Source organism: Leopardus geoffroyi, chromosome C2, assembly GCF_018350155.1.
Source record: "Leopardus geoffroyi isolate Oge1 chromosome C2, O.geoffroyi_Oge1_pat1.0, whole genome shotgun sequence".
NCBI classification, from domain to species: domain Eukaryota; kingdom Metazoa; phylum Chordata; class Mammalia; order Carnivora; family Felidae; genus Leopardus; species Leopardus geoffroyi.
The window spans coordinates 32,389,026-32,407,019 of NC_059333.1; the positions used below are offsets into that span (position 1 = coordinate 32,389,026).

The following is a 17,994-nucleotide window of genomic DNA, read 5'->3' on the forward strand; positions in this document are numbered from 1 at the left end:
AAACTACCAATCACAGATGCTAATTCATGGAATTATTCAATCTGAAAGGAACACCTCCTACCCTGGATATTTCACGGATATTCCTCCAAGTGAGGACAGAACTGGCACACTGACACGACCAGCTTTCAGTGATACCCTATTAGTGTGACCCTATCTTTAATCTACAGACGTGATAAAATGTCCCAACATATACAAACTCAGCTCAAACAGTGACTAATGACCATTAATCCCCCTATCTTTAGTAATCTGCCTCTCTAGTCATTTATCACACTGACACCTCACTTTACACACGTGAATAAACTTTAACTGAGAAGGTGAATCAACAAAAATCTCCAAGGTATCTGAAGCTGTAAATTAAACTAAGGGGAGAAGCAGCAAAGAGAGACAAATAGAGAGATCAGACCTTAATGTTTCTGATTTGCATCTGTGGCTGGGGTGTGGGGGGTGGAGAACTATTCAATCATCCAGATCTGCAAACTAAGAAAGAAGAGGCTCTATCTCGGAAAGGGGAAGCTGGAAGTAAGAGGCAGTCCCAAAGAGTTGGTTTAATCTCCTCATCCATCCACAGCAAAATATACAAAAACTTCAGTTTTCTGTTTTCTTCAAAGGAATAACAATTTAATGGAGTCCTTGGTTTAGCTGCAAATGTTCCTTTTAGTCAGGAAGCATGTTCACTAGGCTAATTCTTTCAGGGATATGCTATCATTTAGCTGATGTGCATTTTCTTTTTCATATTTCACTGACTTAAAGTAAAATCCTTGGTCAACACATAAACCATAGCCATGGACCACAAAAAGCTAAGACCAACCCTTCAAAACTGTTTCATAATCATGAAAACTGAGTGATTCTAAGTGATAGGCTCTGATGCAACTTGAAGCTCAGTATTCAACTATTTAAAAAAAAGAAAAAAAATCCCCTGAGGTGTAGTGTGTGTGTGAGTGTGTGTGCGCGCGCGCGCGCGTGTGTGTGTGTGTGCGTGTGTGTGTGTGTGTGTTAAGGCCTGAAATTGGAGCCTTGATTGAAACCAGAATCTACCAAAAGGGAAGAAAGAAAAGTTGAGTCGTGGCTCACCCTGAGTAAAAGTTTCTTAGGGAGTGTAAGAAAACTACTTTAAGTGTATGTTACTCAGCAGGACCTCATGGTAGCATCCTTACAACAATTCCTATGAAAAGTTTCAGTACCATTTAATTAATCGCCAAAATCTTAAATTCAGCCTTCTGCTTTCCCTCGCCAATGAAAATTCCCAGGCAACTAACTGTTCCCTTTCCTATACTTGCAACCGCCTGATTTCCTTCTAAATCCAGCCAGGCAGAGTGGCTGGTTGATGCCCTACCCTAAGAAGGAGTTATTTCCTGAAGTTTCTTCAGAATCGAACTTAATTACAGACCTTGGTTACATAAAACTAACTACTAATAACTCCTTGTGCTCGGGAAGAGGAGGGGCGAATTGGACGACCAGGTTCAGGAATCCTGGCGAGTCTCTGGGCCCCAAGTTCTCCGGGCGCACATCACCCTCTCCGAGGGAAGCTGCCTGACGAAGGATAAAACTCATTTTGGCTCATCCGGAGGCCCCAAGCTCACCGCCAACCGCTGCCTCCTCCCACCCGGGAGCTCAGACCGTGCGTTTGCCCAGAGTGATCTGGGCGTGCCCTGAACTTGGCAAAAGGCCGAGGTCTGAGATGAGGCTTGGGGGTCTTGGGGGGAGGGGGGAAAGGGACGACCAAAAGTGCAAACTAAGAACCTTTTCGCTTGAAACTCCCACAGGGATCGAACCCCTCCAGCCTCAGGAGGGAGCGGTCGCCGAAACCCGGTTCGAGGTTTGATTCCGAAAAGTGGGGAGGGGGCGAGCAAGGGGGATGAAGGGTGAAGAAAGAAGACGCGAGGTTACCTGAACAGAGACATATTAATCCAAAGAGGTAAAAGTGAGCAGGCTCCGCGATCATTGTCCTCGGGTGGATCCTGCATACAGTCTCATGCCAAGAGGAGGGGATAGAAATGGGGTCCCCAAATTTATGAAGAGAAGCCACACACCACACACACTACACACAAAGGCTTAATATAAGCAACGTGGGTCAATCCGCCAGGAGTTCTCAGGGCAATTTACTTGTCGACCTTTCCGGACGCTTGTCAATACCTCAGAGCCCTTTGCAGACCAAGAATCCCAAGGTTTGCCTTCTCTGGCTCCAGGCTTTCCGACGAGGCTCGGCCACTTCCAAGAATCATCCAAAGCGAACAACAAAGAGCCGAGGGAGAAGAGCAGTTGTGCGGTTTCCTGCCTCCGGGTCTCGCCGAGCCTCCCGGCGTGCGCCCCCACACTGTGCGCCCGAGCGCCGCGGCGAGGGCAGGCGCGGCAGCGGCAAACTTGGGGTGTGAGAACGGTTTAGGGAGGGCCAAAAAGTGCTTCTCGGTCTACAGGCTAGCCCAGTCAACAGCTGGCCACGAGCGGCGGCGAGGAAGGCAGCCAAGGCAGCGGCAGCAGCTCTGGGGGACCGGCACAAGGTGCTGGGGGTGTGCCTGGGTGACTCCGCGCGCTGGGGCCGAGCGAGGGGGCGGTGCGGCGACAGTGGTAGCCCGAGCCGGCCCTTGTTCCCATCACTTGGGGGATGCGGAGGGCACTGGGCTCAGCAGCAGGTCCGCGGGCAGACGCGCACCTCCTCGGTGCCCCCAGCCCCGCGCAGCGCTCACCATCGCCCCGGGTCCCTCGCCCGCCGGGGCGCGCGCTCAGGGCACCCCGAACTCTCCGCTGCTGGGACGCTGGAGCCCAAACTTCCTGAGAATAGCTGCCCGCAGCCTTGTCTCGTGGGAGCTCTAAAGAGGCAGCTCCTGGACCTCCCCGGGCTGGCGGAGAGGGGCGAGGAAGATGCTGCTGCGGGTGGGAGCGACGGCCGCCGGGGCTCCCCGGAGCTCCGCCGGGATCCGCAGCGTCTGAAGTTTCTGCTCTCACGCTGCCTCTTCTCTGGCTCAATTGCTTGTGGGTTTCCCCACCGTCCCCGCAGCTCCCAGTTTCCTCCTTCTCCTCCCCGGCCCGGGAACACTTAAAGGGGCCGCGCAGTCCTTTCCATGCTTCACTCTACACTCTCCAGATGCTGGTCTGGCAACTTCTGCTCGTTAATATTTTCATCCACGAGCCAGGGTGCCCGAGTGCGCCCTCAGGTGAGAATCAAACTGCTCAGGATCAGAAATCCAAACGAATGGGAACTTGCCTTGTTTTTCTGGCTGCCCCTCGCTCCCCTGCACCTTTCTCCAAATGGAACCTCCCAACCAAAGACTTCAAAAATCCTCCTGGTCCAGCTTAACCTCTTCCTTACCGCTTCCAGGAGTTGGGATAAACTCACAAATAACTCTACCTTACATTACTCTGCATTTTTTGGTTTGTTTTTAATCAAATTTGGGCAAACAAACCTGTAGGACAAGGAGGTAGAGTGATGACTATCTAGAATATATTAACTATTACACCCTATTGCATAATAGATGTGCACCGTATTACAAAAATCACTTTCTTTTACATTGCAGTTGCTGAGAGTCCTGTAGAAAGGCTACCCAACTCAAAGGGGCGTAGGGGTGAGCCGAGGGGGCCTTTTCTTTGTGTTTCACCAAGAGCCTCTGTTTCAACTTTATTACTCTAGGTATTAGAATGTTAACAAGGGGGAAGTAATCAGAATGAGGAACAAAAGCTATATATATATATATATATATATATATATATATATATATATATATATATATTTTTTTTAGCATTTTCTAAACCAGAGGGCCTGCACTTTGACACCCCATGCACTCTCTGAAACCCCAAACTACAGTTACTATTTCTTTTAGCATGCCAAGTCTCAGTTTTCTCTTCTCAAAAATACTCTTGAAATATTAACAAATATTAACAAATCCTACCCAAAGCAAACTAAACCTAGCATATCTGAGGAGCAATCTTGCATTTATTCACTTTTTTTTTTCTTTCAGTTAAGTAAGACACCTGAGACATGGTGAGGGCCCAACACGTGGTAAATATTGGAATTTACAGCTATTCCTTTGGGGCGCCTGGGTGGCTCTGTCGGTTAGGCGGTTGACTTCAGCTCAGGTCATGATCCAGCAGTTTGTGAGTTCGGCCCCCAATCGGGCTCTGCAGTGACCGCTGAAAACCTGGAGCCTGCTTCAGATTTTCTCTGCCCCTCCACTGCTTATGCTCTCTCTGTCTCTCAATAATAAATAAACGTTAAAAAAAAATTAAAAAAAAAAACAACCATTCTTCTTTTAAATAAATCATTACCTACAGAATTAAATACAGTCACTTCAAAATGATCATTTGGTATCTATCAGGATGCTCTCAGTGGTTGTCCCTGGAGAGGAGAAATGCAGGATAGATGGTGGAGGGGAGGATGAAGTTGCTCTTTTCTTTATGCTGCTGTGCTTTTCTATTTTTTTTTTTAAGTGAACATGCATTACTAATGAACGACAAAATTTCAAAAGCAAATCATAACATTTATTTTGGTTGCTTCTGGTACAACCAATGACCATGAAGCAGCATTTTGAAGAAAGAAACTCTGGTTAACAGCACCTATCTCTGAAAGTGAAAGACAGTTTGATCCTGGGAAAGCGGAGTGAAAATTCAGTAAACAGGCTGGAGATAAGAATTCAAAGACTCCAACCAAAGTCTTTCCAGCAATAAAAACAAGAATGTGCACTAACTCCTGGAAAACATACATTGATTTGGTCTTTGTGAAAGGATATTTAGCAAGAAACGTAGAATATATCTTCCCCCCCACCCCCTTGGGATAAAACATGCTTTTAAGATAAGCTTACCCACTAACAGAAAATAAATAAGGTAAAGCATGGTACTTGAGAGAGAGGAGAAAATCCTTCAAATCCTCATATCATCTGAGTGCATTTTAAATAAAGATTTTGAACATCCACTGAGTAAAAGGTATATGCTTTTAAATATAAACTAGAATATGTAGGAGAATTCCTACTGCATTGTTTTACAAAGTGGGTCTCTTGGTCTCTAGAAGTTTGCTAAGATTTCTCAGAATCTTCTTTATTGATCTCATTATCATTGAATGGAAACCATATGTATACTCCTTTTAATCCTTTTGTTTCTCAACCTCAGTTAGCAACAACCCTCTGCCCCTCCCCCCCAATCTCCTCTATCTTATCCTTAGAGATCATATTACCTAGGACTCAACTGTAAGAATCCTCAAGGAGTTAATTTTGGCCAGCCCCGATGAGGACCATCATGGCCAACCTCATACGCTGGCCCTTTTTCCTCTGCCTCATGCAGAGGAATTATATCAGAAAGGTGGCATCTGAAGATAAGAAGTTGTATTCAGAAGATATTAGGGATCTACAACAAGTGAAACTCAATGTACTTAAGAACTTTTGCAACTCCTTTCTTCCACTCACTTACCTACTGTTGCCCATGAAAAGAAACACTTTATAAACATCATCTATGTGCAAGAAACAGTAAAGGGCTCTGTGGCAAGAGGCAAAAGAAACCCAACCACAAGGCCCCCTGAGCTCTTACTATAGCGAGCCATACAAGCTCCAGAGTGGAACCTATCAAAAGAAGTAGAAGCAATGTGTCATTAGGGTTAAATGACAGTTCAATCATTCCTGGAGATGGACGAATCATAGCCAGTGCTATGAATCATAGCCAGTGCCACCTTTCCATTTCTACTCCTGAAGATCAAATTACTAATAGAATACAGAAATGTGCAGTGTGTCTGTATGAGTATGTGTGCAAGTGCACTCACACCATGTAGACATGGATAGGGTGTCCACCCATGTCAGGTCTTCAGGCAAGTCTGACACGGACAATAGAACTCTGACTCATTCCAGACTGGTTGGGAGACAAATAGCAAAGTAAGGAGAAAGCGCCATTAACTTGCACTCTGAAACTCTATTCTCGTCACTGTGATCTGAGTAAGTCATGACTTCTCAAGTTCCATGTGGACAATTCTGATCTCATTTGGAGCTTATGAAATTCAGGATCCCTGAAATGTCTCCTTGAGAATTTGGAGGAAACTCGAACACAATACACTCAAAGAGCCATGTGAATGGGTCTTCTTTGGCAGTAAATATTCTAGAGCTGTGATAATCTCTTAGGTTGGTCTGATCTGATTTTTTTGATGGGGGTAGTTACAGGAACTCAGGAAATAACAAAACTCCAGGGTCCCTCCAGGAATTCCAGATATCAGCCAGATCAGGAGGAACAGAGCTCCTGAGGAAACTACAAACCCGAACACTGCTCTCTCTCCACCTCCTAGGAAGAAGCCTTAGAATCAGACTGTGCCTGGGTATGGGATATATAGTAAGAGGTTCCAGGAGATCTGGTGAGAAGCAGCATGTAATACATACAGTCCACATGAAGGCTGTGCTGCATATTCCAAGATACTATCTCTTAGGGTACGACAGCTAGCTTAGCAATTTTTACATGGAACTGCTGAATAATCTATGAAATCTTTTGTATCTAAGTCAATGAACTACGTAGAATATTTGAATACTTTAATATTTGAGTATTTTTTCCAGGTGGGATATATGTGAGAAATGCCATTCGATAAAGTGACCTAAAGTAACCCTAATAAAGAGAGAATAAACACATGTGTTGGAAACATCTACTGTTTTGAGAAGCCCTGTCCCGTTAGTAAACGCTGCTTAGTCTATGCCATGCTGCTCATGTAGTAATATCTCTAATCTTCCATTCCTAACAATTAAGAGCCTCAGCTTTCCTTGCTAAACTGCACATGGTAGTTACTTCGGAGGAAACTTACTTTTGTTTAAATGAGCAATACGGTATCGCTTACAGATTCTCGCTGCCATGTATTATAGCAACAAGTCATATGTAAGAAATCACGTATGGCGGAGGATACAGAGTTAACATGCAATGGCAGTTCAAGGGCAAGAGAAGTAATTTAGGACTGGAGTAATAAAAAAATGAACGAAAAGAATACTAGATAAGATTTTTAAATAAATGTTAACTTTTTTTTTCATGAAAGAGTCAAGTTTACCATGATGCTTTCTTTTAAATGAACACAGGGCACACTTTAACAGCATTTCTTTTTTTTTTTTTTTTTTAAACAGCATTTCTTTTGCTTGTTTGCTTCTCTGGCTTTTAGAATGTGTAATTATGGGCCCCAAACGGGGAACCATAGGGAGAAGGGATTTCCTGGTTATCTGTCTTCACTTACTTAAAGACTTAAGGCACTGTCACCTGGACCAATTTCTTCACTACAGGAAAGGGTGCGAGAGAACTCCATTAGTCTCACTGTCTCTAAAGCTCATTAAAAAATTTCAGCTATGATGCACTCAAGCGTCTGTGGAATTACTGTAAATGTGCTTGCCTTTTACCATCTCAGCACCTTGGGGACATTGCACATGCTCTGAACCTAGGTGCTATATTGGTAAGTCTTTTTGGTAGAATCTGGGACCTTAACTATTCGGGCCCTTTATAGACATTGCCTTGATCTAATTCTCATCATGATTATGTGAGGTGGTATTATCATCAGAACTTAGAGATAAGGTTGAGACAGTAAATCATTAGCCGAAGGTTCAGGGGTCTGTAAGTCATGAATCTTATATTTGAATCCAACTTGTTTTCAGCCACACCACATAGAAGGGGAGGGGAAAGAGAGTTTCATGGTAGGATAGACTTGGGAGACTTTGAGGTCATCACATTTAAAAATGTCCCAAAGCCTTTGATATGCAAATGGGCATGTGAGTCCCCAAGGGAAGAGCTTCTGGAGAAGCCCTGCCTTTTTAGTAAACGTTGCTCCTTCTACACCACATTACTACTACAGTAGTATCTCCAATGCTCCACACCTGAAAGTTAAGATTGTCGGCTTTCCCTGATTAAACTGCATATGATACTTACCTGGGGGAAATTTATTTGTCTTGAAAAGAGCGATGTAGTATTCCTTACTGAAAAAGGCTGTAAATTGAAGTGACTGCTTGTCCAGGCCACACTTCAAAGAGCAGCCAGAGGGATCTTGTTGAAACCTGAGTCAGACTACATTCTCTCCTGTGCTCAAAACCCTCCAATGGTTTCCTATCTCACTTTGAGAGCTCACTCTTCCCTGACAGTATCTCCTTCCCCATTTACTTGGCCTCGCCAATTTGCTCCACAGCAAAGGCCTCCGTGTTCTTCCAGATTGTTAGCCAGCAACCACCTGCCTCAAATATCTCATTCTTGCTCTGGCTTGAATCCTCACTTCCATAAACCTATAAGCCTCCTCTTTCCTCTGTCAGGTTTTAATAAAAATCAAACCTTCTCAGAATCTTTTCTGATCACCAATTATAAAATTACATTTTTACGCAATACCTTCCCTACCCCATTCCATGTTTTCTTCTTCTGTTTTGTTTTGTTTTTCTCACCAGAGCACCTACCCCATCCAGGATACTATGTATTTCTTTATTTATTTTTGTCGACTGCTTCTCTCCTCCTAGAATATTACACAGAGTCAGGAATTCTTGGCTACTTTATTCACTTTTATATTTCCAGCGTCCGAAACAGAGCCCAGCACCCCATAGACCCTCAAAGATTTGTTGAATGAGTGAATAAATGAATGAATGAACCATATTTCATGGTTAAAATGTCTTTTGGGAAAATGCTTCTTTAGTGAAACTGTCTCTGTAGTTCTAAAGTATATTTTCTTCAATATGTAGTTCTATTATTTATTAAATCATTAACTTTTCGTAATTGAGAAACCTCAAGTTTAAAGAAACCGACTTTCCCCAGACCACTCCTTCGGTTGTACTTTATCCAAAGCCAAAACCCAGTCCTCTAAATCACTATAGATTTCTTTCCACTGGAACAGGTTAATCAGAAACCAGTGAACAAGATTCTCTACCTTTAGAATCATCAGTAGATATGATACAATTTAATACATATCATATTATTCCATATTATATAGTGAAGTTTGCACATTTCTTTTTTTTAATATTTTTTTTTTCCCAACGTTTATTTATTTTTGGGACAGAGAGACAGAGCATGAACGGGGGAGGGGCAGAGAGAGAGGGAGACACAGAATCGGAAACAGGCTCCAGGCTCTGAGCCATCAGCCCAGAGCCCGACGCGGGGCTCGAACTCACGGACCGCGAGATCGTGACCTGGCTGAAGTCGGACGCTTAACCGACTGCGCCACCCAGGCACCCCATGCACATTTCTAACTTATCTTCAGGAAAATAGGAATCATAGCTTTTAAAAAATTCTTCAGTTCCTAATAGCATAAAGCTAATAACAGCGAACATTTATATAGCTTTATGTGCTAGAGGCACTGTGTACAGTATTTTACATATTTAAATCCTCAGAAATACATTATTTGATCAATTATTATTGTCCTGTTTTATACACGAGGGGGTGAAGGGATTCAGGTAATACGAGGCTGAGAACATACCTGAACCTTGGCTACTTGGATTTACCCCTGCAAATAAAAGCTGTTACTTAATGTTATTCCTTTTTTTTTTTTAATGTTTATTTATTTATTTTGAGAGAGAAAGAGAGAGTAGGGGAGTGGTAGAGAGGGAGAAAGAGAGAGGGAGAGAATACCAAGCAGGCTCAGTGCTGTCAGCACAGAGTCTGACGTGGGGCTCAACCTCACAAACAGCAAGATCATGATCTGAGCTGAAATCAAGAGTCAGTTGCTGAAGTGACTGAGCCACCCAGGTGCCCCCAAAGTAATGTTATTCTTACAGATTTGGGTCTAGCTGGAAAAAAGCTATCAATGTGTAAGTTTTGTTTGTTTGGAGATTTACTTTCATTTTGGGAAAAAGTACAAGAAAGTGAGTCTGAAGTATAAGGAGATGTAGTTATACTTTGATATGGAATTTATACATTTATTTAAAAAAATTTTTTTTAATGTTTATTTATTTTTGAGAGACAGAGAGAGACATAACATGAGCCGGGGAGGGGCAGAGAGAGGGGGAGACACAGAATCTGAAGCAGGCTCCAAGCTCTGGGCTGTCAGCACAAAGCCCAATGCAGTGCTCTAACCCATGAACTGTGAGATCATGACCTGAGCCAAAGTCAGATACTAAACCAACTGAGCCACCCATGCGCCCCTGGAATTCATTCATTCATTCATTCATTCATTCATTCATTCATTTAAATCTTTAACATTTATTCATTTTTGAGAGACAGAAACTGAGCATGAGTGGGGAAGGGGCAGAGAGAGGGAAACACAGAATCCGAAACAGGCTCCAGGCTCTGAGCTGTCAGGACAGAGCCCAACGCAGGGCTCAAACTCACAAACTGTGAGATCCTGACCTGAGCCGAAGTCAGACGCTCAACTGACTGAGCCGCCCAGGCGCCCCAGGAATTTATACATTTAAATCTTTTTTTATTTTATGTACAAAATGTTCAAAGGGTGTTTTTTTTTTCTCTTAACTCTGATGAGAAGGCATGGAAAAATATATAGTACAAGTTTTTTAAGAACTTCGAAGTATATTGAAAATCATGAAGATGAATATATATTTATATTTTACCATAGAATTCTGCTATCTTTTGGTTCTTGCTTCCAGATATATCTGGTACCAAGCATATACTATACTAATCATGAATTAGAATTCTCTTAAATTGGGATCATAGTTAACAGCTGCACAGCTGAATGAAACACTCGATAGGCTTACATTTTGAACACAAACCGACTATTTCGTAAGTAATTTACATTATATTTAATTCTGCAGATGTGTTTTATAAAACTGTTTAATGTTTTTGGTTTTTCATTGCTGTTTAAAAAAATCCTTTCAAGAAATATTTAGAAGATGGAGGTACATATGTTGGGATTTATGTCTCATTTTGTATATTCATTATGTTTTCCCACCTGCTGCTTTGTTTATTCTGAATAATGTTTTACCTAGGTTCTAACAGTTATTTTAATCAGTTCATTAATGAAATATTATGTTGATTTGAAAAACACCTTGAAATTCTATTAGAGTTTCCTATTTTGATGTTATTTTCTGGGTCAGTAAATTAGAAGTAGGCCTTCATATTTAATGTTGTGCTAACCAGAAAAAAAAGTATCTAAGTTAATCATAAATAATACTGCTACTAATAACATTAATAATAAGGACTTAATTAATTTCAGTACTATACATCATATTGAAAATTTTATGTTATTTATTTTACAGCCTATTAATGTATTTCTCTCTTATGGTTAAGAAAAAATGACTTCTCACTTGAAAAATCTAAATTGGGGCTTTGGGATTTAATGGCCTGGTGTGATTGAGGCCTAGGATTCTAAATCTGGAGGTGCCCATTCTTGTAGATAAATACTGAATCCATATCCCACAATTGTCCTTGAGAAACAAACTGCTGTTGAAATTGACATGAAATGTAAACCTTCTGTCTTAACAACAAGGATAATTACATATTTTCCCAAGAGTTTAATCACCTCCTCTCTAGTACCCTGGCCACATTCCAACAAAATCATCCAATTCCATTATTCTAACTAAAAGTCTTTGTTGATTTGATCTAATCTCATCTTCTCAATTTCCTATCACTATATACTACTTAAAAGCTGCTTTATTACACCTAGCAGGTGGAATTTCACTGTACATATCTTGTTGCATTTATGTATCATATTAGTATCTTTGAAACAAAACAGATGTTTGCTGAAGCCAATAAAACAACCTTAGCAACAAAAACATTATATAAAAATTATTCTACTTATTCAAAGATTTCACATCATTAATTTTTATTTACAATGCTTCAACTACAAAGTAAAAAACTACTTTGTGAATTTAGCATGTCAATATTTTGCCACAAATATTCTTAAATAACATACTGAAAGCAATATGGTTTACATCCCTATGTTCAGATGCTAATTGGTTCTAATGAGATTTCATTCATTTTTCTTCAAAATATAAGAGTAACGTATTTTTAGAATATTTGGATAAAACCAAAAACACAAATTTACAAAAATTCTCTCATACATAATCACATATGCTTTCAACATTTTATCGTATAGTCTTCTCTCTTTTTCTTTTTTCTTTTTCTTTCTTTCTTTCTTTTTTTTTTTTTTTTTTACTATGCATGTAGAGACTTCTCTTCTTACAATATGGAATAATACTCTAAAAACTTCTACGTAACCTACCTTTTCACTCAACAATACGTCAGAACAACTTTTTCCATGTCAAGAAATATTCTTTAACACTATCATTAAAAGCTAAGTTAAACAGAATTCCATGACATGAGTGTACTGAAATATATGTAGCTAATCTCTGATGGTTAGGTATTTAAGTTATTTCCAATTGTCACTAAGCTGTATAGACCCGATTCTTAAAAAAAAATCGTATTAGGATATCGTCTTTCTAGTTAATACATTTCGTGTTAATCACAGATACTCTACTGAAGCAATAGATACTTTCCACAATTTAAGTGACTCCTTGTTTGGAGTTAGCATGGAACTTGTCTAAATGGTCTTAGAACCAACATATACAAGAGTTAAAGATCACAGACAACAATAAAGAACCATTAGACAACTCTTAACACCTAAAGTTTTCACTTTTTTCCCCCAAAAGGATTATTACTTGTTTGTTCAAGGAGTTCCTTTTGTTTTCATTACAAGTGATTAATAATTGAAAGTGTTTGTATTTCACAAGTATGCTTGATTTCATAGGTTTTGTATTTCACACCAGAAAGTAAACTCTTTTCTTTTAGCAAGGGCAATAAATCAAGACCTAAGCCTTTTCCTACACAATTACCTTTGAGAAAAAGTATAAACTTAAGGACAATTCATTATTTTGCTAATTGCTCTTTCCAGCTAGAAGTGTATATTGTTTAACATTTGGCTATCATAATTACTGACAATGTCCATAATGTGACCAAACATAAATACGCTAGTCTAAGTAGGGTAAACCTAGATGTATTATGTGCATCCTAGTTTATCCAAATCATGTTATTTTGGTTAACATCACCTATTTCTTCACTTTCCTCTAACTTCCACATGTGGTTCATTGCACAACAGGAGTTTGAAAAATGTAATTATCCTCCCTTCCCTGGTGAAATATGAACCATAAAGTTAGAATAATTAAAGAAAAGGCATCAATTCTCATATTGGATGCCTTAATATTTGAAGGTAAAATGCCATTGTTTCTTAAGGGTGGTAATTTTATCACTTGTTAAATATTATTTATAATGTTTTTGGCAAATATGATATGATATAATAATATAGTCTTTATATGACAAATCTATTTTAAATAATCGTGAGTTTTTGTCAATTCTGTTTAACTCATACAGCAATATACAGAACGCCTGGACAAGTCTAATTAATAAACCAGATTATCCACTACTCTAGATTTTTCTGACCTTGCTCCCTTTAATATTTCAGAACAAAAGAAATTTGAAAAGGTGATCACGAATATAGAGATGTTTCTTTCAACATGTTTATACATCCTAGAACATCATTAAATGTGTTTTCCAGGTGGAAACTATGTGATTAAGGGACCAGAACGCAGTCTAGAGAGCTTGCCTTTTAGCTCAGACTTCCCCTGCATGACTCCTTCTCATTCTTTAAGTCAGATGAAAGTCTCTTCTCTAGAAAAGCCATCCCAGATCTGCCATTCCCACCTTCCCCAATAGGTCAGCTGTCTCTGTAAAATGCTTAGAAAAAAATTTGACTGTTTCTTCTTAGCACTTATCACAAATAATTGCTGTGGAAATATGTCTTTTAAGCCTGCCTCCTCTGTAATTCAGATAAACTCCACAGTGGCAGTAATGACTTCTGACTTGTTCACCAATAGCATTTTAGCTCTTATCAAAGTACATTGAACATGACTTTGCGCTTACACTTCTGTGTAATATACTAACTTTTGAAAAAATACTTAGCTAGACTAAGAGGAGGAATAAGAAGAAAGTCTAATATGTAGGTATCTGGGCATTCATGCCTTTCACATTTAATCTAACTATACAATTCCCATGGAAATGGACAATTACGAGAAGGTTTACTCTATTTCAGTGTTTTCAGTAGGGGAGGTGGTGTCATTTTGTCCCCTCCCTCTAACCCAGAGAATATTTGGCAATGTCTAGAGACATTTGCGGTTCTCACATTAGGTGGAGAAGGAAAAAAGGTGCTACTGGCATCTAGGATATAGAAGCAAGTGATCTACTAAACATCTCACATTATACAGGAAAGCCCCTCACCCACAACAGAGAACAATCTGGGCCAAAGTGTCTGTAGTACCAATAATGAGAAACACTAATGTAGTCCAACTTCAATATGTTTTGAGGGATTATTTTTTTCTTGCGAGGATTAAATAAGATAGTGGACATGTGCCTGATAAATTGGTTTAGTTGGGTTCTACAGTTATTAAGCAAGTAATGCTGTGTACCAATGGTAAAGGAAAATGTAAATATTGTAAAATTTAATGTAAACATAGCTAAAGCATTATTAAATGCTTATATATCTTAAAATGGAAAATTTAATCACATTCTTCTGATAAATTGCAATTTAGCCTATTTAAAGAGATATATTTATCCAATAATACAGTATTTACTTCCATGTATACTTGGAATGAATGGAGTAAGAGCAATGATATGTGAAGGCAAACTGTGAAGCTGAATTGGTGTGTCCTTAACCAGATATGTGCTCTTGACAGGGATCAGAAAACTTACAGTGACAACTCCTAAATGCTCCCAAACTTGATACAATGCAAATAGCACTAATAAAATTGTGGTTTTGTGTGCACATGACTTTGAATGAACATTACAGTGAATGTTGAATGAACATGTAGTAGACATATCTGTTATATTTCAGAGTATATAAATATACTTTTATTTATATTTCTTTAGTAAGAAAAACAGTCATATAACATATTTATACTACTCATCTTCCAATGAACTCCAAATAAGGGAACGTCCAAGGCAAATTCAAAGCTGAGTGTATTTAGCGTTTATTTAAACTTTGCTCTTCAGAGCAGGTAAAGAGTCTGGTGCACACTTAGAACAATTATGAGCACAATGCTTGTTTCTAAAGTGCATGAAGAAAGGCATCTGGGTGGCTCAATCAGTTAAGTGTCTGACTCTTGGTTTTGGCGCAAGTCGTGATCTCACCGTTCCTGTGTTCAAGCCCCATATTGGGCTCTGTGCTGATGGTGCGGAGCCTGTCTGGCATTCTCCCTCTTCTCTCTGCCCTTCCCCTGCTTTCCCTCTCTCAAAAATAAATAAATTTAAATAAATAAATAAAGAGATCCCTGTCACCGACTAGCTGGGTGACCATGGACATGTCTTTTATTATCTCTAAGACATGTTTCCTTAAATAAATAAAATATATTAAATTAGAAAATAATTGTTCTTACCTTATAGGACAGTTGCAAGGACTGAAACAGATAATATGCATAAATGCTTAGCACAGTACTTAGAATATAGTAATCAAATATTACATATCAATTGATTATTATTGCTGTGGTTCACTGTGAAAAAGAGAGCACTATCCTGGGAACCTCAGGATTAGGTTTACAGTTAGTAGTAGAAGACTGCAAACATTTTTTTTTAAATAACTAAGCAAAACCTATAAGGGTTGTTGCTTTAAAAATGTTTAGAAAGCCATAGATACAGCTAAAAGATATCTAACTTTTAAAATAAATCAAATTTGATTTTATCAAAGGAGTTTGAAAGTAATACAGTATTTGGAACCAATATTCTTAAACAATAGAACATTAGTGTTGATCTATTTAAAAAATTTTTTTTAACATTTTATTTATTTTTGAGAGAGAGAGAGAGAGAGCACAGTAGGGGAGAGGCAGAGAGAGGGAGACAAAGAATCTGAAGCAGGCTCCAGGCTTTGAGCTGTCAGCACAGAGCCCAACATGGGGCGTGAACCCACTATCTGAGAGATCAGTCTGAACCAAGGTTGGATACTTAACTGACTGAACTACCCAGGAGCCCCTATTTTTTTAATAACCCAACTGAGTATATGCCAAAATTAAAGTTTCCATGGTGTATCTGAAATGTGATGGTTCTGTGCTGCTGAGATGTCATTAACGTAATATTCTCAAAGTGTATTAAATGCTTTGAAAATAAGTATATATGATTTTAAAAGTAACCAAGGGTTAAACTTTCTAAATTAGAAATTTGGAATTTAAAAGATGCATAATTTTCCATTTTATTCTGTGACAAAATGATAAAACCTGTATAGAATAGTATTTCATTACAAGTTCAGAAATGTATAACCTGGCTTATAGAGGGCACAAAGCCAAGAGGATGAAAATAAAATTCTCAATTTCTACACTTCAGTGTCATGAAATGAACTTTCTATTGCAAGTGAAATGCTCATTAATTTGTAAGTAGGTGAGACTTAAGGGCAGATAACAGTAGCTTCTAGAATAAAAAAATCAGTTATTTAAGGATGGGAGGTTCAGAGATATTGCCTCTGACATAATAGTGATATATCACTAATATATATGTATTATATATATTAGTGATATATATTCAATGTATATAATACTGATATATATTCACTAAATAGTGATATATACTGAATAAATTAACTTTCCAATACATAGTAAGGAGTATTAAAAAAAAACCCTTCAGAACAAATTTAACCTTGAAAGAGAAAACATTACTTTGTATTTAAACTGGATTTTATCAAGATTTTCCTCACATTGCATATTATATAAATAATCTTCCTACATTCTTTGAGAAGTAGATTTCCTTAGTCCATAATAAAATTATTTTAAAACCATAATTAATATGATAAACCAAGCTTAAAACATGAGGCTTAGTACTAGTATAGGAAATCATTTTTTGGTAAAACATAAATTTGTTAGTTCATTTTTAGTTCTTTTAGTTCAAAGGTAATTGTCTTCATATCCACTATGAAATGGGCAAAAGAGTCTCCTGGTAGAAACTTCTTTACAAATATTGGTAATTTGTAGTGCTTAAAATTCCCTTCAAAGACTGGATAACATTTTCTATTAGGATATTTCTAAATTCATGCATGTTCCATTGGACTAATTTTAGATTGTATATTCACTACGATTACAATAAATTATCAAAAACATAATACTCAAAATTCAAGGCACACACACACACATTTTGATAAAGAAGTTGACAATAAGTCCCTTTATATTTTATTTTTGTAATTTTGTCCATAAAGGAAAATACCTTCTCCATGAAAGGTTTCAATTGGCTGAGGGTGTTTAGTATACAGTGCTCTGTTGCCCTCTGCTGGCTAGAAATTGATAAATAAAAACTTCCCATCTGTTCCTTAACTAAATGGGGGCCTTAGAAAACGGAATATGGGAAATAAAGGCACAGTTCAAAGCTATGAAACAGTATGTTAGAGTGACAGGAACTATAAAATGAATTTTTAAGACATTCCTAGCATGTTAAAAAAACTCCCTTAGTTTTGGTTATTTTTAATTAGTTTTTGTATTAGCAGAATAATTTGATTATTTTATATAACCCTAAACACTCACTAATTAAAAAAAAAAAACTATGTTCTATTTCATTACTTTAAAGTGATAATTACAAGACTCATAGTTGTCTAGGAATTCTTAGGGTTTACCAACAATGTGTATATGATGTTCTAACTGTTGGCACATTTATGGAATGTTTTTATGAAATTATTACGTATCTAATATGAGTTTATTTTTCTTAAGAAACATTTTTTATCTAGTTGAGAAAAATATTCTCAACATAGTTTTAGTAAAAGTGCAAATAGCTGGATATCAGTTAAAGGTCTTCTGTACTAATTAAACAAATGATTTATTTTGCACGCTGCCTTCTCTTTTAAAGCATTCTTTACATGCTATTCACATCTCACTGAGGAAAAACTAACATCAGTGTATAATGGTGCGTAAATTTTTTAATAAAAATAACAGTGACAATGCCCCAAGGAACATAAAATGCATAGACTGATGAATTTACCTGGTTTCATTTTAGCACTGCACGCTGCTTTAATGCTTGATTACATTTATTTCGAAAACATTTCTGAAGAGTAACCCTACCATCCATGGCAGAAGAGTCAGACTATATTATTAAGGGAAAGTTGCTGGTTTTTCTAAAACATAC

General features: G+C 38.4%; 1 protein-coding gene across 10 annotated transcripts in view; it reads right to left on the bottom strand.

Moving 5' to 3' along the window:
- ROBO1 (roundabout guidance receptor 1) overlaps positions 1-17,994 on the bottom strand; it is a 1,138,975-nt gene that overhangs the window by 402,388 nt on the left and 718,593 nt on the right. For 2 of the 10 annotated variants that reach the window (XM_045501666.1, XM_045501671.1), the window contains exon 1: positions 1,888-3,079. The exons of 6 other annotated variants lie outside the window; for them this stretch is intronic. In XM_045501666.1, coding sequence (XP_045357622.1) covers positions 1,888-1,942 — 55 coding nt within the window. In that variant the 5' untranslated portion in view covers positions 1,943-3,079. Of the gene's footprint in view, positions 1-1,887; positions 3,080-17,994 lie in introns of those variants that run through there. 2 more of the 10 variants (XM_045501667.1, XM_045501665.1) reach the window with 1 other exon arrangement.